Here is a 19370-nt window from a genome sequence, read left to right as displayed (position 1 = left end):
TGAAGGTAGAATTTTATTGTCCTGCCATGCAGTGTGGATGCAGACTGCTTTAGGAAGTGGTTGGTAAGACCATGGTCAAATAAAATATCTTCTGTGCTTTGGCCTTGATCTTCTTGACATATTTTGTAGTATTGTAATTGTCTTTTTGGAGGCTGCTCCTTTTAATAGTACTGCTTATGTAAGTACTATATAATAATACTACATCATGTAGTTAATCTGGAGGGTTATGGTTTAATTTGTCTTTAGAAGATTCAAGCTGCAAACATAAGATGTGATTGCGTGTTACAGTCAGTGTGTTTTGTTTTTTTTTTAGTAAAGAAATAAGAGAGCTTTCATAAACTGTTTAGAGAAGTGGAATTATTTAATGTGCTCTCAATGCAGATGGAAATACCTTCCTCACTGTGTTTTGGATTCAGTAATGCTTGCAAAGCTGTAAATCATCTGGGAATAAAATAGCAATAATTCATCTATGCCTTATGAAATGTGATGAAGATAGAGTAGAAAGTACCCTAATATTTTATTAATCGTAATACACAATTCATCACTTAAATGCTTGCATTCAAATCTACTGAAAAGAGTGAAATTTGAACTTGCAGGAAAGTACTGCTATCATATTTGTACAGTTTGTCAGAAGCTTTTAAAGACAGAAAAAAAGAAATGTGCAAATGTTAGTTAAACTAAGCTTTGAGGTTCAAAATACTGGAGCAGTATAGCAGTTGAAAAGCACACATCAAATAAAGTACAACTGCTTTACCTCATAAGTAGGTTTATTTAAACATTAACTGTAGATTTATTTTATAGGATGTGTTTGCCAGCATAGTTCAGAAAATCGACCATTGTATGGCTAAAAAATACACAGTCTTACGTTCCAAATGCTGTATTCTAAATGAGTATTCCTAACTTTCAAAAACCATACAGGTTCCACAGCTAAGCGTAGCACTTCATCTGGAACTAAAGAATCGAGCTCTTCTAGGGAGAGAATACGCGATCGGTCCCGCTTAAGCCAGAGTAAGAAACTGCCTCTGGCTGGACAGGGCAGCAATGATGCGGTCCTGGCGAAACGTTCCCGCAGTCGCACCAATCCGGAATCGGATATTCGGATGAGCAAGTCCAAATCAGACAATCAGATCAGTGACAAAGCTGCATTGGAAGCAAAGGTGAATGATCTTCTGACGCTAGCAAAAACTAAAGATGTGGAAATCTTGCATCTGAGAAATGAACTAAGGGACATGCGTGCTCAGCTGGGACTTAATGAAGACCAAGTTGAAGGTGATGAAAAATCTGAAGAAAAAGAGGCCATTGTTGTCCATCAGCCAACTGATGTAGAGTCTACGTTGCTACAGTTACAGGAACAAAACACTGCCATCCGAGAAGAGCTCAACCAGCTGAAGAATGAGAACCGAATGTTAAAAGACAGACTAAATGCGTTAGGCTTCTCATTGGAACAAAGGCTGGACAACTCTGAGAAGCTCTTTGGCTACCAGTCTTTGAGTCCGGAGATTACAGCTGGCAACCACAGTGATGGTGGTGGTACTCTGACATCTTCTGTGGAAGGTTCTGCTCCTGGGTCAATGGAAGACTTGCTAAGTCAGGATGAACACACTCTGATGGACAACCAGCATAGTAACTCCATGGATAATTTAGATAGCGAGTGCAGTGAAGTGTATCAGCCACTGACATCGAGTGATGATGCTTTAGATGCTCCGTCATCTTCAGAGTCTGAAGGCGTACCAAGTATAGAAAGATCTAGAAAAGGAAGCAGTGGCAACGCGAGCGAAGTGTCCGTAGCTTGTCTGACAGAGCGGATACATCAGATGGAAGAGAACCAGCACAGCACAGCAGAAGAGCTCCAAGCCACGCTTCAAGAGCTCGCAGATCTGCAGCAAATAACGCAAGAGCTAAACAGCGAGAACGAAAGACTGGGAGAGGAAAAAGTCATCCTGATGGAATCTCTGTGCCAGCAAAGCGATAAGTTGGAGCATTTTAGCCGTCAGATAGAGTATTTTCGGTCTCTTTTAGATGAACACCATATTTCCTATGTAATTGATGAAGATATGAAAAGTGGTCGCTACATGGAGTTGGAGCAGCGCTACATGGACCTTGCAGAGAACGCCCGGTTTGAGCGGGAACAGCTGTTAGGTGTTCAGCAGCACTTGAGCAACACTTTGAAGATGGCAGAACAAGACAATAAGGAGGCCCAAGAAATGATAGGGGCATTGAAGGAACGCAATCATCACATGGAACGGATCATTGAGTCGGAACAGAAAAGCAAAACGGCAATAGCATCAACCTTAGAGGAGTACAAAGCCACGGTAGCCAGCGACCAGATAGAGATGAACAGGCTGAAGGCTCAGTTAGAGCACGAGAAGCAGAAGGTGGCTGAGTTGTATTCAATACACAACTCTGGAGACAAATCAGATATACAGGATTTGCTAGAGAGTGTCAGGCTGGATAAAGAAAAAGCAGAGACACTGGCCAGCGGTCTGCAAGAGGAGCTGGCGCACACTCGCAATGATGCCAATCGATTGCAAGATGCCATTGCTAAGGTAGTGTTTGCATTTGCTGTGTTTTTAACATCACTTCTATATCAAGACATTTATTGTTGGTCATTGCAGTTCTTTCAGAAATAAAGGATTAATTATGAGGCTGATTGGATTGTGGTAAAGTTAGGATTAATGGCTTTCTTCAGTTCTGTTATGAAAGTGCTGCAGGCTTTTTTAAAGAAGTATGTCATAGAATCACAGAATTATAGGTAAGGCATTTGAGTTGAAAGGGACCCGTAAGGTCATCTAGTCCAAATTCCCTGCAGTGAACAGGGACTTCTGCAGCTTAGTCAGGTGCTCAGAGCCCAATCCAGCCTGACCTTGAATATCTTCAAGAATGGAGCTTCTGTTTCCTCTGGGTATCCTGTGCCAGTGTCTCACCACCCATATTGTAAAAAACTTCTTCCTTGTATCCAGTCTAAATCTCCCCTCGTTTAGTCTGAAGCCATCTCCCCTTGTCCTATCACAGCAGTCCCTGCTGAAGAGGTTGTCCCCTTCCTTCTTACTGCCTCTGACAGATACTGAAAACATCTGCAAACCTGCTGTCAGGTCCCCCAGGAGCCTTTCCTTCTCGAGGCTGAGCAGCCCCTGCTCTCTCAGCCTGTCCTCGTAGGGGAGGTTATTCCATGTAATTTAATTTGCTATCTAAATGTTTTAGTTTTGGGTGAAAGAAGAAAATTTAAGCTTTTAAAAAAATCATTAAATATGGCAAATACATGAAGGTTTTTTCTAATGATCCATCCAGGAGCACCTTGTGTGTTAATTGTGTTTTGGATCCAAACGTTGTAGTTCTAGAACATCTGCTGTGACTTAAATGAAACTGATTTATCTAGTAAAAATGTCCTAGCCATTATCCATTTGAAGATAAGTCTTCCTGGTAAGAAAGTTTGTCAGATAAGTTGTCTGAGCTATATGCTAACTGCAGATCAATAGCCAGTTAGAATTAATCTTAATTAGAGATTTAAAAAAAATTAAAATAAAATTTTAATAATTAAGGTTGGTAGTGCTATTAAGATAAATAAATAAATACTGAAGCAGGTAATTTAAAGCAGGGCATTTTGTGGATTAAAATTGGTGCCTGTGCTGACCCGCCCTAAGCCATGACCTTGTTTTTTGCTGTTGGGCATGGGAGTGAATGTTAAAGAGCCTCTGATCTCAGCTTGTTATTTAAGCTGCAGCTTCATGAGGCAGAATAAAATGGTCTTGCTGTTCCTGAAAAGAGGTCTGCTGCCTTTTCCTTTCCCTGTCGGGTTTTTTTTTTCAATTAAGCAGATCAGTAGCTTCTAAGACTTTTCTGGCAACTGCTTCAAATCACTGACACATCACATGCACAAATGTGAATCTTGGTATAGGTTAAGGAACCAGCAAGTACTGATATCGATGCACAAAAGAGAACTGACTTCTCTTGGCAGGATAAAGAAAGGATGAAGAGTTTTCCCCCACTTCCATAGCAGCTAGGTGCTAAGTTGCATCAGCTGCTCTAGAAACCTCAGTACTGTGATTCTTACTGCTTTCCCTGAGTACAGGATTCTGCTGCTGGAGTAGCTGAGGGAAGCTCATTTGTTCAGCCTGGGAGAAAAGAGATTGACTGGCACAGAAAAATAGTTGCACGTACAATTTTAAAGGCTTGTGTTTAACTTCTTGGCCAATGCCCTTTCCTATGGTTCCAAAAATACATTGTAGGTATGCTAGCTAGAAAACTAGAAGTGTATCTTTAAAGGAGTTCAGTTTGGTTATGACACGTGGTGTTTCTTTTTCAGGTTGAAGATGAATACAGAGTATTCCAAGAAGAAGCCAAGAAACAAATAGAGGATCTTAATGTGACTCTAGAAAAACTTCGGGCAGAGCTTGATGAGAAAGAAACTGAGAGAAGTGACATGAAAGAAACTATCTTTGAGTTGGAGGATGAAGTAGAGCAGCATCGGGCTGTGAAGCTTCATGACAATCTCATCATATCTGATTTGGAGAGTAAGTGTTGTGTGTTGCTAGTGGAAGGGTAATGATAATTTAAGAACTTATGAAGCACAATGCTGAAACAGTGAAAATATTCTCATTTGTCTCTCATTTGTCTGAGTTCAAGTCACCCTTATAATGCTAAGAGGAAAAAAAAGCCAGATTTTCTTTTCCAGTCTCAGTGTCAGTTGGTGAACCAAAACCTGTGAATTGAGAATAAATCTGAAATCTGATAATGCTGTTTTCAAGTTTTGTTTTTTTTTTTAAGTAGGAAAACATGTAGTTACAGACTTAATAATAGTGTGCATTTTGGAAACTGGATGATTGATTTTTTTTTTATTTTTATTTTTTAAATAAGCTCTCTTTTTCAAGTGCCTGAATCCCAGGATTTACCTGATAGCTTGAGAATGTGAATAACTGATGATCTCTTCCCTCTGTTGACTCACTGTACAAGAAATGGTTGGAGCCTGTAATGAAATTCATATTTACTGTACACTCACCTATCTGTCTGTGCCTACGTTCCCTCTCTGATCTCTGAGACCTGCTCAGACATTCCTACCACAGGCTGGAATTCTGCAATTAGTCTCCATCTGAACAGGAGCTTGGGCAGCTGTACCTTCTGAAAGCTGTTATTTGCACTGTGCTACTTAGGGAATTCAAATGTCTGCTATTCTAAATCAGATAATGAAAAGTCAAAGTATTATTCCTTTTCACTGTCAGTAAAATGTTTGTAGCAAGTATTTTAAATCGGTCTGCTATCAAGGGAAGATGGTGGTTTAAGTAATCAAAACTGTTCGTTCAGTTGAAGAGCAGTATTTTCAGATGTGGGTGTCAGCTTAGTTTCCCCAAGCAGTGTTCCCTTATCTTGCAGGAAAATTCCTGTTTCACTTTGCAAAACTGGCTTAGCTTTTTATTCTTTTTCCTCCTCTTTCTGTGCTCAAACCAAAGGAGCATATTCAGGAATGGGAGGTCAGGTGTGTGGGCAGCAGCTCTGATGTTGTTCCTGAAGTCATTTTATACCAAACACTGCAAAAGATGAACGCTTCTCCACTTGCGTTTTTTTTCTTTGTCTTAACTGAAATCCATTCATACAGTCAAATAACTGTTTAGGTGTTTATTTAGTAATACCTAATTACAAGGCAGCTCTAAGTTTTAGATGCTTTTGCCTTGGGAATAGGGCGTGTCGTTCCGACAGACATTATGTAAGAATGTTCCTGCTGTAACAGTTGAACTGGTAAACATGCTGGTGGAAAAAAAAATCTATTGGTGCTGAGATTTCCAACAAAAATTGCTGTAGTCTGTTACTCATCTCTGCAGAAATAGTTCTGAAAAGTCAGCTGGGCTGTTTGCTGTGGTTACTTCTGGAGGAAACGAGCATCTGGAGAGTGGCATCTAGCGACCGTAAGGAGGGATTGCACAGGAGGAATTGTGGGAGTGCATACAGCGTGTAACACAAAATTTTAATAACTTGTATTGAACTCGCAGAAACATACATCTTACTTACTAAGTTCTCTTATGTTGATCAGACTTGTGGTCAGGTCTGGTTTTCTACCAGACAAATACTGTGCTTTTAAACGTGGAGATGTGTTGCAGGTTTATGTGAGCACTAGTCAGGGGAATGGTGGCTTTTTAGCCTAAGTAACTAAATGCAATAAGAGCAATATAAGATTTTTTTTTTTTCTAAGCTTTTAAACTATGGCAATCTCTTGTTTATCCAGTGTCAAATATGGGAGAATTTAAGAGAACGTGAGAGCTTGCGTAATGACAAACTTGCTAGCTAATTGAGAGTGGTGGTGAGATGACAGAGAAATGGCAGGTGTTAAATGGCAGAAAATTATCTCTTAATGAAATTACAGAGGAGAAACTTTACAATTAGGAGGAAGATGCTTCATTTATGAGCTGATGAGTTTGCAGTCAGTGTTGATGAGCCACTGCACTAAAGAGTCACGTAGGATCATGTGATGCTCTGGCCTGACTGCTTGGGGACTTGCTTCATTGCTGCAGGCTTCCCTAATTCTAGGAAATAGTTCAAGGATCATACAATGAAACATGTTTCACAGCTATTGGAATATTATGTTACCACATTTTAGCTGTTATTATATGAATATGAGTGCCTGAAAAGAAACAGTGATCTCTTAGATAAGGACAGTGGAATTCCAGTGTCATGTTAATGACATTAAAAGCATGCAGTACGCCCTTGCAGTCAGCCCAGATGTGGCAGGGCCTGCAATCAGTGCTACCTGAACATGCCACTAGTGGGATAAGGAGTCTTAGCCGTAGAGATTCTGGACTGAATCGGGAAAAGAAATACTGAAATACCCCATAACTTCCATGTTATCATTAGGCACAGCAAGCTGAAGCAGCCTGTGAGGGGCTGAGCATTGACACAGGTGTTGCTGAGCAGGAGGGCTGCAGCACAGCCTTGCACTAGGTGGCGTTTGTGCTCTGCTTTTCGTGTGCCACTTCAGACAGACTTCGGTAGTCAGGTCGCCAAGCTGGCACAGTCATCATCTTTGCTAAGGGAGGGAAAAAATAAATCTTCTGTTCTTCCCAGCAGTGAACAGATGAATTGGTATGGAGGATTTTGTATTGTGATTTGCAGAAAACTAACGTTTGTAGGTTAGCTTGTTGGTTGTCAGATGTTCTGATGCCTGAAAATGTTTGTTGTACGTTCACTTACTGCAAGGTGTGAGTGTTCAACATTTCAATTCTCTTCATCCATCAGTATTTCTGTCAGTACATATTTGGACGAGAGTAGGTGAACAAGGAGTGGATGAGTGCTTCTACTGTAGGGCTGTCAGAATTACTTTTTAATATTATCTCCTTTTCAAAAGGACCTTGACAGCAGTTATCAAGCTCACTTTTCAAATGATGTTTCATCCTTTTCTACATAATGTTGGAAAAATCAATTGAGTGTTAGTTTTTAATTATTTGTGCATTTTAGAGAAGACTGGGGAGGCAGCGAGGATGCAGTGAGGAAAGGTACCACAGAGCAGCTGCACAGAAGCTGCTGCTCCCTGCCTGTTGTTACTGCTTGGCTTTGTGGCCTGCAGTTGGTGGCACAATGTGAAGAGTGGAGTTGAGCTGTAAGAGGGGAAATCCCTTATCTCAGTCTCGCTAAGTTTCAAGTTCCTTTCCGTTCTGTTTTTCTGAATCTCTTTGACGGATTTGAGGTTTGTGCAGAGGTAACTGTTTCCAACAACTGCTGTGAAATGCTCTCTGTTGTTTATGGTAACTGCAGACCATTGTGTTTTACTTCAAAGCATAAATATACTAAAACTTAATGGTGCGTTTCATATCTCACAGAAGCCCAAAACAATGCCATTGTACAACCTTAGCTCTGGATGCATTTATAGTTTCTGGTTTGTGGTTATTTTTAGATGAACTGCAGCTTGCTTTCAGTAGTGGAACAAATTTTATTTTAAAAAACATTCTTTGAACCTCTTGTTAAAAGGACCACCATCCACTCAATTTCATTTCAAGTGCTACTGAAAGCTCCTTATACTTGCCATCGCAGCTGAAAGGTACCTAATTTGCAGTGTTGTGTTAGTGTTCTGCTGTTGTTTTTTAGCTGCTGGTGGTTTTTAGCATATTTTTATAGGAAAAATAAACAGTGTGGAGTGGGAGCAACTGGTGTAATTTTCACTTGAAGCTGCCATTTCAGTGTTGACTTTATCTCAACCAAGTTTTATATGCAGACAAGCTAAAAATAGGAGGACTTTTCTTGAGTATCACAGCAGCATGTTGTCTTCAAAGCTTGAAGATCAGTTGGATGCATCTTAAATTGTGTAGTCTTGTAAGAATGAGATTCATACAGAAGTATCTGTCTAATTTTACTGTTCCAACTCTTGCAAGCCTGAGAGGTTATCATGGTTTCAGACCAACTGAGGATTATGTCATCCTTGTACAGAAATCAGCTATGGCTTTTAAAGCCTTTGAATTGGGGCTGTTGAGACAACACTGAAGAATTTCTTCTGAAGAAGAAACTAGAAAGAATTCCATGGCTGAAAAATTGTAACGTTCCTGTGAGCTTAGCTGAGGCTTTTGAACGTACATATCAGTGTAAATGGGCTTAAATGTGTACTTAGTCATTGTTGCATTTGATTTAAACATTTTGAAATGCTAACTGTGTTCCACTTAGTCTGCCACAGCTTCATCTTCATTGTTAGGGAGAGCAATTTGGCAGAAGACAAGGAGTAGTGAAGTGATAGGCTTGCTTGCGGAGAAGGTGGTAGTAGTAGAACATTGACTTGAAGCAAACCATGGATTCAGTGTTTTTCCTGAGCCCTAATAACCAGGTCAGAATCCTGGAGAGTGTTTCATCCTGGGAAATGAGACCTCCAAAACCTTATGGTATCAATTTATCTGCATGAATGTGTGTATTATGCACCTTCAGTCTTTGTGAAAAGGTTGTTGCCATACATAGTGACAGTGTTTCTTTCCAGCAAAACTCAGAGCAATGAACCTCAACTAAAACACAGTTAATCAGTTGGCCTATCAGTTTTACCTTTTGGAAATACACGATGCTATAGAAATGAAACATCTTCCAGTCCAGGATCAGTGAAGGGACACGCTAATGAGAGGCTTGTGCTACGTTCTTCTTCATTAGTTGCTTAGTTATAAGAATGGAGTAATCAATCACACTGTCCCTGTGTATTGAATAAAGAACCAAATGAATAGTAATTGCTGTAGCCAGCCTGTCAGACGCCGCATTAGGAGCTGGTGCTGATCACCCTGCGTACCCTTTTGTACAGCTGCTGACAGAATCGAGGAACCATCTCCTTCGTAACACAATTGCATTGACTGTTTGTCCCTTCGCTGTAAACGTAGCTTGTTTCTACTCCAAATAGAGCTTGATAGACAAGAATGTGCAATTCTTGTGGACCCAAGTGGAAGTTTGTCCCCACTGAAGGCACAGAGGCATTCTGTCAGCTGCGCTGTGGCAAAGGAGGAAATTGATCAGGAGGCTTAGTGTAGCTGCAGCTTACAGTTGAACATACCCATGTTAGGATCTTTCCATGTTAATTTGCTCACCTACCAAATAAAAATAGTACATACTGTTTTTATTTGTTCTTTGTTACTGCTTTGTCATCTTAATGTTGTGACAGGAATTGTTCATTTTTGCTGTTCCCCCACCAGTCACAGAGCAGAGTTTTTCTGTCAAATTACTTCTAATAATACTATTTTTCTCCGGATGGCTTTGATGATACAAAAGTGTTCTTGACTAAGTTTTAAAAAACATTTGTAGGTTGTTTCAGTTACTGTTTCTTAAGTAAATAGAGCCCTGACTACGATGTTACAGGGAATTTCATTTTCTTTCCAGATACTGTTAAAAAACTTCAGGACCAAAAGCATGACATGGAAAGAGAGATCAAGAATCTTCACAGGAGACTCCGGGTTAGTTGAAAAACGAAAAGCACAATAAATCATGGAAAAAGTAATATGACGTAATGTAATGCCATTAAAGGAACTGGTGAGAGCAGGGCATCACAGGGAAATATATTTACTAATTTACAGAGACTGAAGATTAATTCTGAAAAACTCTTAGCGTTCCAGAAATGTGGTGTTGGACTTGGGTGAATATGTTCCTGTGTCTGCTGATGTTTGTTCAATACATACATTTGCAATACTATGAACATTCTCTCAATTTCTAGGGAAGAAATTTTTGACCTTCGAGGTTGTTTCTAGCAAAACTTGTGGAATGTAAGTTAGGTTATGCACAGCACCAGTGGTGAGTGCCTTAATCGCTCCTGAAAATTGTTTGTTGTAGTAACATGGGGAAAATATGAATAATATGCATAACTTTTTTTTTTTTTTTAAACATCAAAATTCTTGCTGCTGCTTTCAGTTTAACGTTTTATTTGCTTATAGGAGGAGTCAGCAGAATGGCGTCAGTTCCAAGCTGATCTCCAGACTGCGGTGGTTATAGCAAATGATATAAAGTCTGAGGCCCAGGAAGAGATAGGAGACCTAAAGCGAAGATTACACGAAGCTCAGGAGAAAAATGAGAAGCTCACTAAAGAGTTGGAGGAAATCAAGTCACGCAAGTATGCAAGAGATAATGGGAATTTTGTCTGTTTTGTGGGGGGGGAGATCTGATTTTGAAAATCCAGCATGTGTTATTGAGACTCTGGAAACTGTAAATACTTCCTTTCGCTGTAAACAACTTGCCTTATGCAGGCTTTGAGGAGTAATGTAGGTAAATGGAAATGAAAAAGTTATTTCTGCTTTATATGCTCCTCCTCCAAGAATATTTAGTTTGGCACTTTGGTATGAACCTGTTTCTCATAGAGGCTTTTTCCCAGTTAATGTCTGGACTTGGTTTATCTACCCTCAGTATGGAAAATAAGCAGTGTCAACTTTTCTGTGCATCATGAGTACTTCTCCTTAGTAGCCAGGGCTTTTGCTATGATAAATACAGATGTTCTTTTATATGAGAAGAACCCTTGTTTTGCATGTATCTTGTCCCGTTTTCTTTCCACTCATAATTATTTCTGAGCTGATTATTTTCATGTGAAATGGTGGAGTTTTTGAGCCTTAAATTTTCAATACATACATGCATGTGTGTGTATTTGTGTATGTGAAAGGAACAGAAATCAACAGAAATTAAGCCTTAAATGGAGTATTGATTTGATAGACTTTTTGTCTGGTGCTTAATCTCTCTTGTTGATTTAAATTGATAATGTAGGATGATCATCTGTTCCCAAATCACAGTGGAAAGGAAACTGAGTTAATGACTAATTCTTTTCTCTACAGATTTTAGTTTGACATCAAATTTATGTTCCTGTTTTAACACTTTGTATGTTAAGGTGGCTTTAAATGCCTTAAACAGGCTGCATATTGATTTCAGGCAGGAAGAAGAACGCGGGCGAGTGTACAATTACATGAATGCTGTAGAGAGAGATTTGGCAGCTCTGAGACAGGGAATGGGCCTGAGCCGCAGATCGTCCACCTCCTCAGAGCCAACTCCGACTGTCAAAACACTCATCAAGTCCTTTGACAGTGCCTCCCAAGGTAACTATGTGCAGCCAGTGCCCAGTTTTGATTTTGGATGTGTGGACGTGAATACTTCTAATGGCTTAGCTAATTCACAGATGAGTTGTTTTATTGTGCCGTCGTGATTCATAAGCGATAGCTGAAACAAATCAACCTACATTAGGTTGCACGACAGGTTATTCCCAGTGGCTAAGGGCAAGCATCGTTCTTTATCCTTAGTTTTCCTTCTCTGTCAAATTGCCAGTGATTCGTATGTTACGCACTTTGATTCGGTGCTGCCTCATGTTGGAAATATGGAAACTCACACGACATAATTGTAGCTGGAAGCACAGCTGACTTCAGCCTTTCTGTTAAGCTGCGAATTTACGTGCTGAATTAAGCGTACTTAAATGCATGCAATAGCTAGAACTGAGTTTGTTTCATTTTGTGGCTCATGTTCTTGTGCTCGGTGCTAATAAAAGTTAAAAACAAGCTCCAGCCAGTTATTTCACCATGAAATAAATAAAGGATATCTTTTGAAATGAGAGGGGTTTCACTGTTGAGACAATGGACTGTAATTTTCTGGTTGTGAAAACAGCCACTGTTGTCCTCTGTTAAGGATAAGCAGAATAAGGAATCTGAGTAATTACCCTAAAATAGGAGATGGATTTTAGGTTTGACTACATTTGAAGTGGTGATGGAAATATTTTACATGCCTGGAGCCTTTTGGCCTTGAGTGTCATTTTTGATAGTGTCACTAAGTTTTTGATGCAGAAAGGCTTGGCTAAAAGTAGATTATATTATCAATATTGCAATAAGTGTTCTGTGCACAACAGATCTATTTCTCCATACCTAATGCCTGAATATTTATTATAAAAGTTCCTCTGTATTACTTGACGATTCTGTAAATGGTTCAATTTCAGTTTGTGTTCTCATTTTTCATAGATATTTACATTTTTTAATTTTGAGTTAACTTAAAAGGTTTTTAATCTGTTCTTCAAGAAAGTGCTCTCTTGCCAAAGTTAGTCTGGTAAAACAGCAAAGCCTTTCTACCTTTTTTCACCTTTTATTTTAAGCTGGTATCTATCTTCTTCAGCATTTATGCCTAATCATGGTGTTATGGAATTAGATGAGTAACCCGCCAGCTCAGTATTTCTGTTCTCATACGTTCCTAAACCTGGTATTTGTTTAATTCAAAATTTCAGAAAGCTTGTTACGCAACAGTAGGTCTGCGTTAGCTATGGGACTTGAACTGAAAGCTGGAAAGCAGATGTAGGGGTTGTCTTATTGGCAGACCCAGAAGCCTGCTGCCATGCCTTCAGTTATCTGGAGATCAGAGAACTAGTTATGCTCTCATCTGCCAGCTTAACAGCATCCTATAGCTTAGCTTTGTACACCTGTTAGTAAACTTAGAAATGTTTTTACTGTGACTGAGATATTCAGTACAGAAAATGAAAGTAACTGTGGAGGAGTGACTGTGGTGGCATACTTCTAAATGGTTTTGCAGGCAGTCTCTACCTGCAATTTTTGGAGATGCGATCTTGTAAAATTAGGGGAGTAAAACACAGATGGAGAGTTTGCTACACGCAGCCAGTCTGCTTGTTCATTGAAAATGGGGCAGTGCTTCCTGATGGTTGTGTTTCTTCCAGTTCCAAGTCCTGCTGCTGCCACAATTCCTCGCACTCCTCTGAGCCCGAGTCCCATGAAGACACCCCCAGCTGCTGCTGTATCCCCTATGCAGGTACGTATTTTATGGCTGCATTTAATTCTTTGTGAAGAACACATGAACTTACAGGCAGTGATGTACAAATGTTGGTTGCCTTTATGGGGACATAATGATAAAATGATGCTGCAAGTAAGCAGCTACTGAAATGTTCATTCTAATGAAAGCATATTTCCCCCAAGGAGACCTCTGAGAAAATGGCACTCAGGCAGCTGTATTTGAGAAATGAAAAAATGCTGTGGTTTTGCTCAGATACAGCCTATGTCTCTTCCTTCTTGATCCCCACTGCTCAGGTCCATGTGAAGATATCTCCTTAAAAGCTTATTTTCTTGTTAGGGGCGTAATCATAGCTTAGGTGTGTTTTGTTATGTGTCCCATTTGCGTGATGTCTGTTTAAGCACTGCAATTGAAGAGAAATTGCAGAAGACTCTAGCCTGCCCTGTGCTTCCCTAGGAAGTCCTGCATGGCAAACCCTATTGTAAATACAAGATATGACAACATAATTTGAAGGTTATTGGTACCTGTTAAAAATTCTTACGATTCCTGTACTGCTGAGGAGTATGAGAGGAAAAATATCTACATTGCCTAGTTTCAGACTCGCTGTTTATCAGCTCTTAGTCTTGTGCCTTGTGCATGGAAGCAGCAGTTACCTCCTTTGGGAAGTGGACTGAGATCTATGCAGTCTGTCAGCAGTCATCAGTATAAATGTATCCCACGTTGCATAGGCTTTTCTTACCAGACCTGACCAGAGAGGAATGGGGTCATTGTAAATTGATTATCTGTGTTCATTTCGTACTGGCTGAGAGTTTTGTCCAGCTGCTGACTGTACTGTGTGTTCTGTTGTGTCTCCTTTGAAGCTTTGTCCACGTGTTCAGCTGCTATAGGAGTCTAGGTAAGGGAGACAACACTACACTAAAGAGTGTATCATCAATACATCAATGCTCAGCTTGATAGATGGCTGCTGTTTTTATGGTCACATTAGCTGCTTGAAGAGATTTCAGCAAAAGCAAACAAACTTAAGGGCAAAGATGGCTCCAGATTCTCAAAAAAACCCGTACGAATTGTTGCACCTTATGCTGTTAATGTCAGTAATCCTCCTGTTGTCTTCAGTGTATTATTTGAATAATTTCTTTTTGAGGTCTGTCACTCTTTATGACAATTTTCTAAAGTATTTAAATGTGACATTCTCTGGTAGGTGCTTTGTTTTTGTTGGTCTTCCTTTCTATTCTGTTTATTTCCATTCTCTTGTAAGAAGAAGTTAGTTTTGTGGGTTTTTTGGTTTTTTTTTGCTCTCTCGCAATTGTAAAGCAGTCTTTTTACAAGTGGTTGCTGTATGAGTTGATCTATAGAATCTCTCACCTTACAGTACTAATCTATGCTTTAAGATCTTGAGTAAAGGTGGAAGGGTTGTTCTCTGTATGACTGTTGCAGTGCTTATCATCAGATTTTAAAAGCTGTCACAGGAAATACTAGAGTTGGCACTTACTGAGAAATGGAAAACAACCAGCCAAAAACCCCTTTCTAGCTTTGGGTCTGAGCCCATAGTAAAGCTTAGTGGTTTTATACCAGACCTTAACAATATTGCAAAACAGCTGGGAAAAACATACATAAACACATTGCTTTTCAGAATGTAGAACACAGCAAAACTTAACCCACGAGTGGCAAAGCAGTTTCCTAGAAAGGTTTATAAGGATGGAGAATTATCACTGCTGGTTCCCCAAGTACTTTCTTTTTCAGTTTTGTAGTTGAAAGAAGCAGATGTGGTTTCAGATTCCCTGCTCACCAGTGAATGTCCAGTTCTGTTTTGAGCATGCAAGAAGCTTTCAGGCTCCAGCCTGTTCAGTGTCAAACTTCCACAGTGTAACTACTTGGTGTGCAAAGAGCTGTGCTTTCTTTGAATTTGGCAGAACATCTTGTTGAGGTACTCATTTAAGTACCTACTGAAGTGCAGAGTGGTCAGAAATAGATACTTGGATAGTAGCTGAGGGTCACGTTTCTGTCACAGCTACAGCAGATTGCGCCAATTAAGAGTCTGAAGCAGGATAGTTGAAGGGATTTTTTCTTCTTGCCGTAGTTCTGCCTCAAATTTGAAGCGTCAGATGTTTGTTCTCCTTTTTTCTGTCTTGTGTGCCTTTTCCTCTTCTGGGGCTGTTAACTCTTGTTACAAAAGGAAATGAAGAGAGTAACAGGCAGCTAGCAGAGGCCAGAAATGGCTGTGGGAAAGTAACTGGTGATGATCTTAATAACCCTAATTTTATCTCTTACTGTGATTACATTATACAGAGACTACTACATAAAAACATCTAAGTGAACAATTTTCTTCATTGCACCTCATCTGAAGTACTACTTTGCTAGACCTCAGCGTGGGGTGAATGAAAACCAGGAGAACAGATTGTAAAGCAACTTCAGTAATTTCTGTCCCATTGGGAGTCTCCATGAGTAGCCACAAAAAGCATGTGAAAACTTTGGATCTCGTTTTATTTAATGTTGAGGAATTTGGTCACTGGTGTTAAGGAAAATTGTTGTTTAGTAGTTAAACAAGTTTGAGTGCATTTCTAGTTGAAGGAAAACAAAGTCTGTTTATCAAGGAATTGGTAGGATCCATACATGTTTCACTGTGCATCAGATGTAAGAGAAATGGTGAATGATTCATCTGCAGCTTCAACAGAAGCTCACTTGAGCAGAAATGTTTCTAATACTTGTAAAATGCTTCAGGAAAAGTAATTCTTCATGAGACACTTGTGCACTATTACTGCCAGAGTATTGCCGGGCAGAACTTGATGTATGAACATATTAGCTGGCTCATTTTCCTCTCATTTCCTGAGTCAGTATGTTACTACTGATAGTTGTAGCAGTAAGATATTTAACGAGGAACTAGCAACAGCAAAGTTAAGCTCAGTCTGCAGTGTCAATAGGAGTAAAAAGCAACAAAACAAACATTTTGTTTTATAACGAGGAGACAGGACCAAGATACAGCAGGCTATCAGTTGAGTAATGTGGTCATTTTCTGCCAATATCCGTAAAGGATGTTTGTTTTTCAGTGATACCCGGAAGCTGAGAACGTGATAAAGCATTGCAGTTTGCCTGCTCTGTGTGTACCTGCCTTTCCTGGCCAAGCTCTGTACTGCTCTGCCTTCGTGGTGACAGTGCCAAAGCTGGCCAAGTGGCATGATGTTATCCAGCCTCATCACCTTACTGTTGTTATCATTTCCTTTATTTACTTCTTTTATTAGAATCAAAGAGGCTGTCGCTGTGATGCAATGTTTTATTATTTAAAAAAAAAAAAAAAACAAAAACCAGAACCTTAAGGAAATGAAATAATCTCTAAAGGTAACAAAAACCTGAAATACCAATTCTCATGGGAAGCTGTTATGGGGAGAGCTGTGTGTGGCTCATGGTTGCAGTCACTTTCATTTACATGTTCAAGGGAATAGTCTTTGCTGTGTGCATACAAGACTTTTGATGCACAAAGTGATAAAATTCTCCATACTGTATTTTGTACTTGGATTCTTTGTTATTGGCAGCTCTTTGCTCTGCATTTGATTTTGAGCACAAAAGCATAGTATTAGTTAGACTCCAAATGTTAGATAAGTAGCCCTGTAATCCTGCCTATGCTATAGGATGCTGCAGTGTATAGATACTGTGAACTTTTCTATCACAGTTTTGGATTTATCTATCTTGACTACATGATTTGGTGAGAAACATCAGAGCTTTATTATCTCACGAAGATAAGGCTCATTTAAGCTTCTCTGAAAGGTTGAAACTGAGTTCAGGATAAACACCTGAAAAAAGGCACTTCATTTTTTCCCCCTCTTGGAAGCATGTTTAGAAGTTGTGTTTTGTGTGTTTTGTTCTGTTCTACTGGGTTTGTATATACCAAACTGTTTGGCACACTGTGTTTTCTGTTTCAGAGGCATTCTATAAGCGGACCAATCTCTGCTTCTAAACCCCTTGCTACACTGACAGACAAAAGACCAAGCTATGCAGAAATCCCTGTTCAAGGTAATCACTCGAGTTCATTTACACTTATTTAGCAGTGCTACTTTTCTATATCTTACAGTGTTTACTATCTAAAGCATTACTGTATTGTACAGGGCTAAAGTGAACTATTTTGACTTCATTATATTTTAAATGTAAAACAAGAAACAAAAAGGTTTTACTTGTTTCATCAAACACAGTGAATCTTCAACCACATTTTTGTCCAGATAACTGGGCATGAATCTGTTTTTCATGTGTGCATAAACTGATACTTGCAAAATCAAGATGTGAGACATTCAGGATGACTTTGTGCTGCTGTTTTCACCTCTGTGGCCATATGATGTATTGTGCTTGGGTTTTCTTTTCCAAACAGAAACTGGGATGATACTTGGCATTGTATTGCATGTGAATAACCAAATATAAACTTAATAAATATTGAATCTTCAGGAGTCAGAAGAAAAATTGAATGGAATTAAATTGAGTGTTGATTTATCTGTTTTCCAATAATTCCCCGTTCTGTGAACTTTGTTTTGTCTCTAAAAGCACTGCTCACAATGTGCTCTTCCTGTGAGAATGAATGGCTATCATGTGTTGGGCGTAGCTCTCTGATTTATGCCTGTTTTAGGCTTTTTTTTGTAGATGTTTCTCAAGATAATAACCATATGACTCCAGACTGAATATTTCCTCTCAATTTGGTATTCCTGAGGTCTGATGCTTTATAAAGGGTACTTTTTGTGCGTGTAACATTTTGTAATGGTCTGGATGTGCCAGATTTCCTTCTTGCTTTTGTTCAATGCATATTGAGGTTTTGCTCAATGCAGCTGGAGTTTTAATTTTAGAAACTTTGACATTTTTAGAAATATTGAAATGCCTTTCCAAGAAGATAGTTTAGGATTCTTTAATTGTTACAGAGTTCATGAGTAGACATAAGCTTGGACCCAAATTGAGTGGTATGCTTCATGTAGTTTTTGCGTTTTCATTACAGTCAACACAGGAGCAGGACTACATTCCAACACAGAATGTGCCAGACAGAATTCCTGCTCATAACTGTATATAGTTTTAAAGTATCTTTATTAGCAATGTATGCTAATAATTGGTCAAGTATTGAAATAGGTTTAGCATTTTATTTTGAATCACAATTTGTCCTTTTCTTGATTTTTGTACTCAAACTACTGCCTTGTGTGTGTTTCTGCAGCAACAGGAATGTGTAAACATTTGCATACAGCTTAAGGTGTTAAATACTTATTTAGGAGGGTAGTTAACCAAAAGGGTGTTACTTCTGATTAAATGCTTCATAAATTAGTTTTGTTGCAGTTTGATTTCACTCAGTGGCGGTGGGCAGAACAGATCTTCCTTATGGTTTGTTAAGGCACCTCTTGGATCCCACTGCAGGGGGAGACAAGAAAGCAAGATTTTGTTTAAAAAACAAACAAAAAATCAACCAAACTAACAAAAACAACAAAAATGAGTTCACATAACAGACAAAACAATGTGCTTTGCCAGTCCACACTGTGAGTGACACATCAAGCATTTTTTGCTGCATTCTAAGTGGGGATTCCTTGCTTGGACTTTAGGTTTAACAATTCCCTTACAGTAGCCTAGGGCAGCTGAATGTGTAAGAGAGGCCATACTGTAAAAGGATTAAGAATGTATCATAATACATGAGTGAACTACATTGGTAATGTGGAAATTTTAGGCCTCTTTCGTATAGAAAAGGATATATTGCTCTCAGTAAAACAGCCAAACTCAGGTAAAACTCTACAGCCAAACTCAAACTCTAGTGGTAGGCACTATTCGTAACGCGTACCTGATCTCTTGTGCTTAACTGGCATCTTTGAAAACAGTGTTCTGTCTTCATTTTCTTTCTGCAGAACATCTGTTGAGAACGTCTTCTACCAGCAGACCAGCATCTTTGCCAAGAGTTCCTGCAATGGAAAGTGCCAAATCTATTTCGGGTAATATCACGTTTTTTAGATGACAAAATTAGGAACTCTGATTTCAATCATGTACTTCCAGATCTGTCTTACTTTTTCAAGAGAGACCTTTTATGTTCACACCATTAAGATTTTGTCAATAGGTTGGATTTTTGGAGTAGCTTTCCTCACTTACAACAGAAAAATTAAACAATAAAAAATTAGTCTGGTGGTTAAAAAATAATAACTATCACATCAAGTGAAACTGAACAGATTTTTAATTGC

The 19370-nt window shown here is 39.2% G+C and overlaps 1 protein-coding gene across 2 annotated transcripts in view; it reads left to right on the top strand.

Annotated features, from left to right (window-relative positions):
- The window catches only part of SPECC1L (sperm antigen with calponin homology and coiled-coil domains 1 like), a gene marked incomplete at both ends in the record, with an annotated part of 51492 nt that overhangs the window by 14459 nt on the left and 17663 nt on the right, over positions 1-19370 (top strand). For both annotated transcript variants that reach the window (XM_079543720.1, XM_079543719.1), the window contains 8 exons: positions 919-2546; positions 4304-4511; positions 9820-9893; positions 10368-10543; positions 11347-11510; positions 13121-13212; positions 17106-17196; positions 19044-19127. In XM_079543720.1, the coding sequence (XP_079399846.1) occupies positions 919-2546; positions 4304-4511; positions 9820-9893; positions 10368-10543; positions 11347-11510; positions 13121-13212; positions 17106-17196; positions 19044-19127 (2517 nt within the window). The remainder of the gene's footprint in view (positions 1-918; positions 2547-4303; positions 4512-9819; positions 9894-10367; positions 10544-11346; positions 11511-13120; positions 13213-17105; positions 17197-19043; positions 19128-19370) is intronic.

The sequence above is a fragment of the Tetrao urogallus genome (assembly GCF_951394365.1).
Source record: "Tetrao urogallus genome assembly, chromosome: 17".
NCBI lineage: Eukaryota > Metazoa > Chordata > Aves > Galliformes > Phasianidae > Tetrao > Tetrao urogallus.
This window is presented reverse-complemented; position numbering and strand designations above follow the sequence as displayed.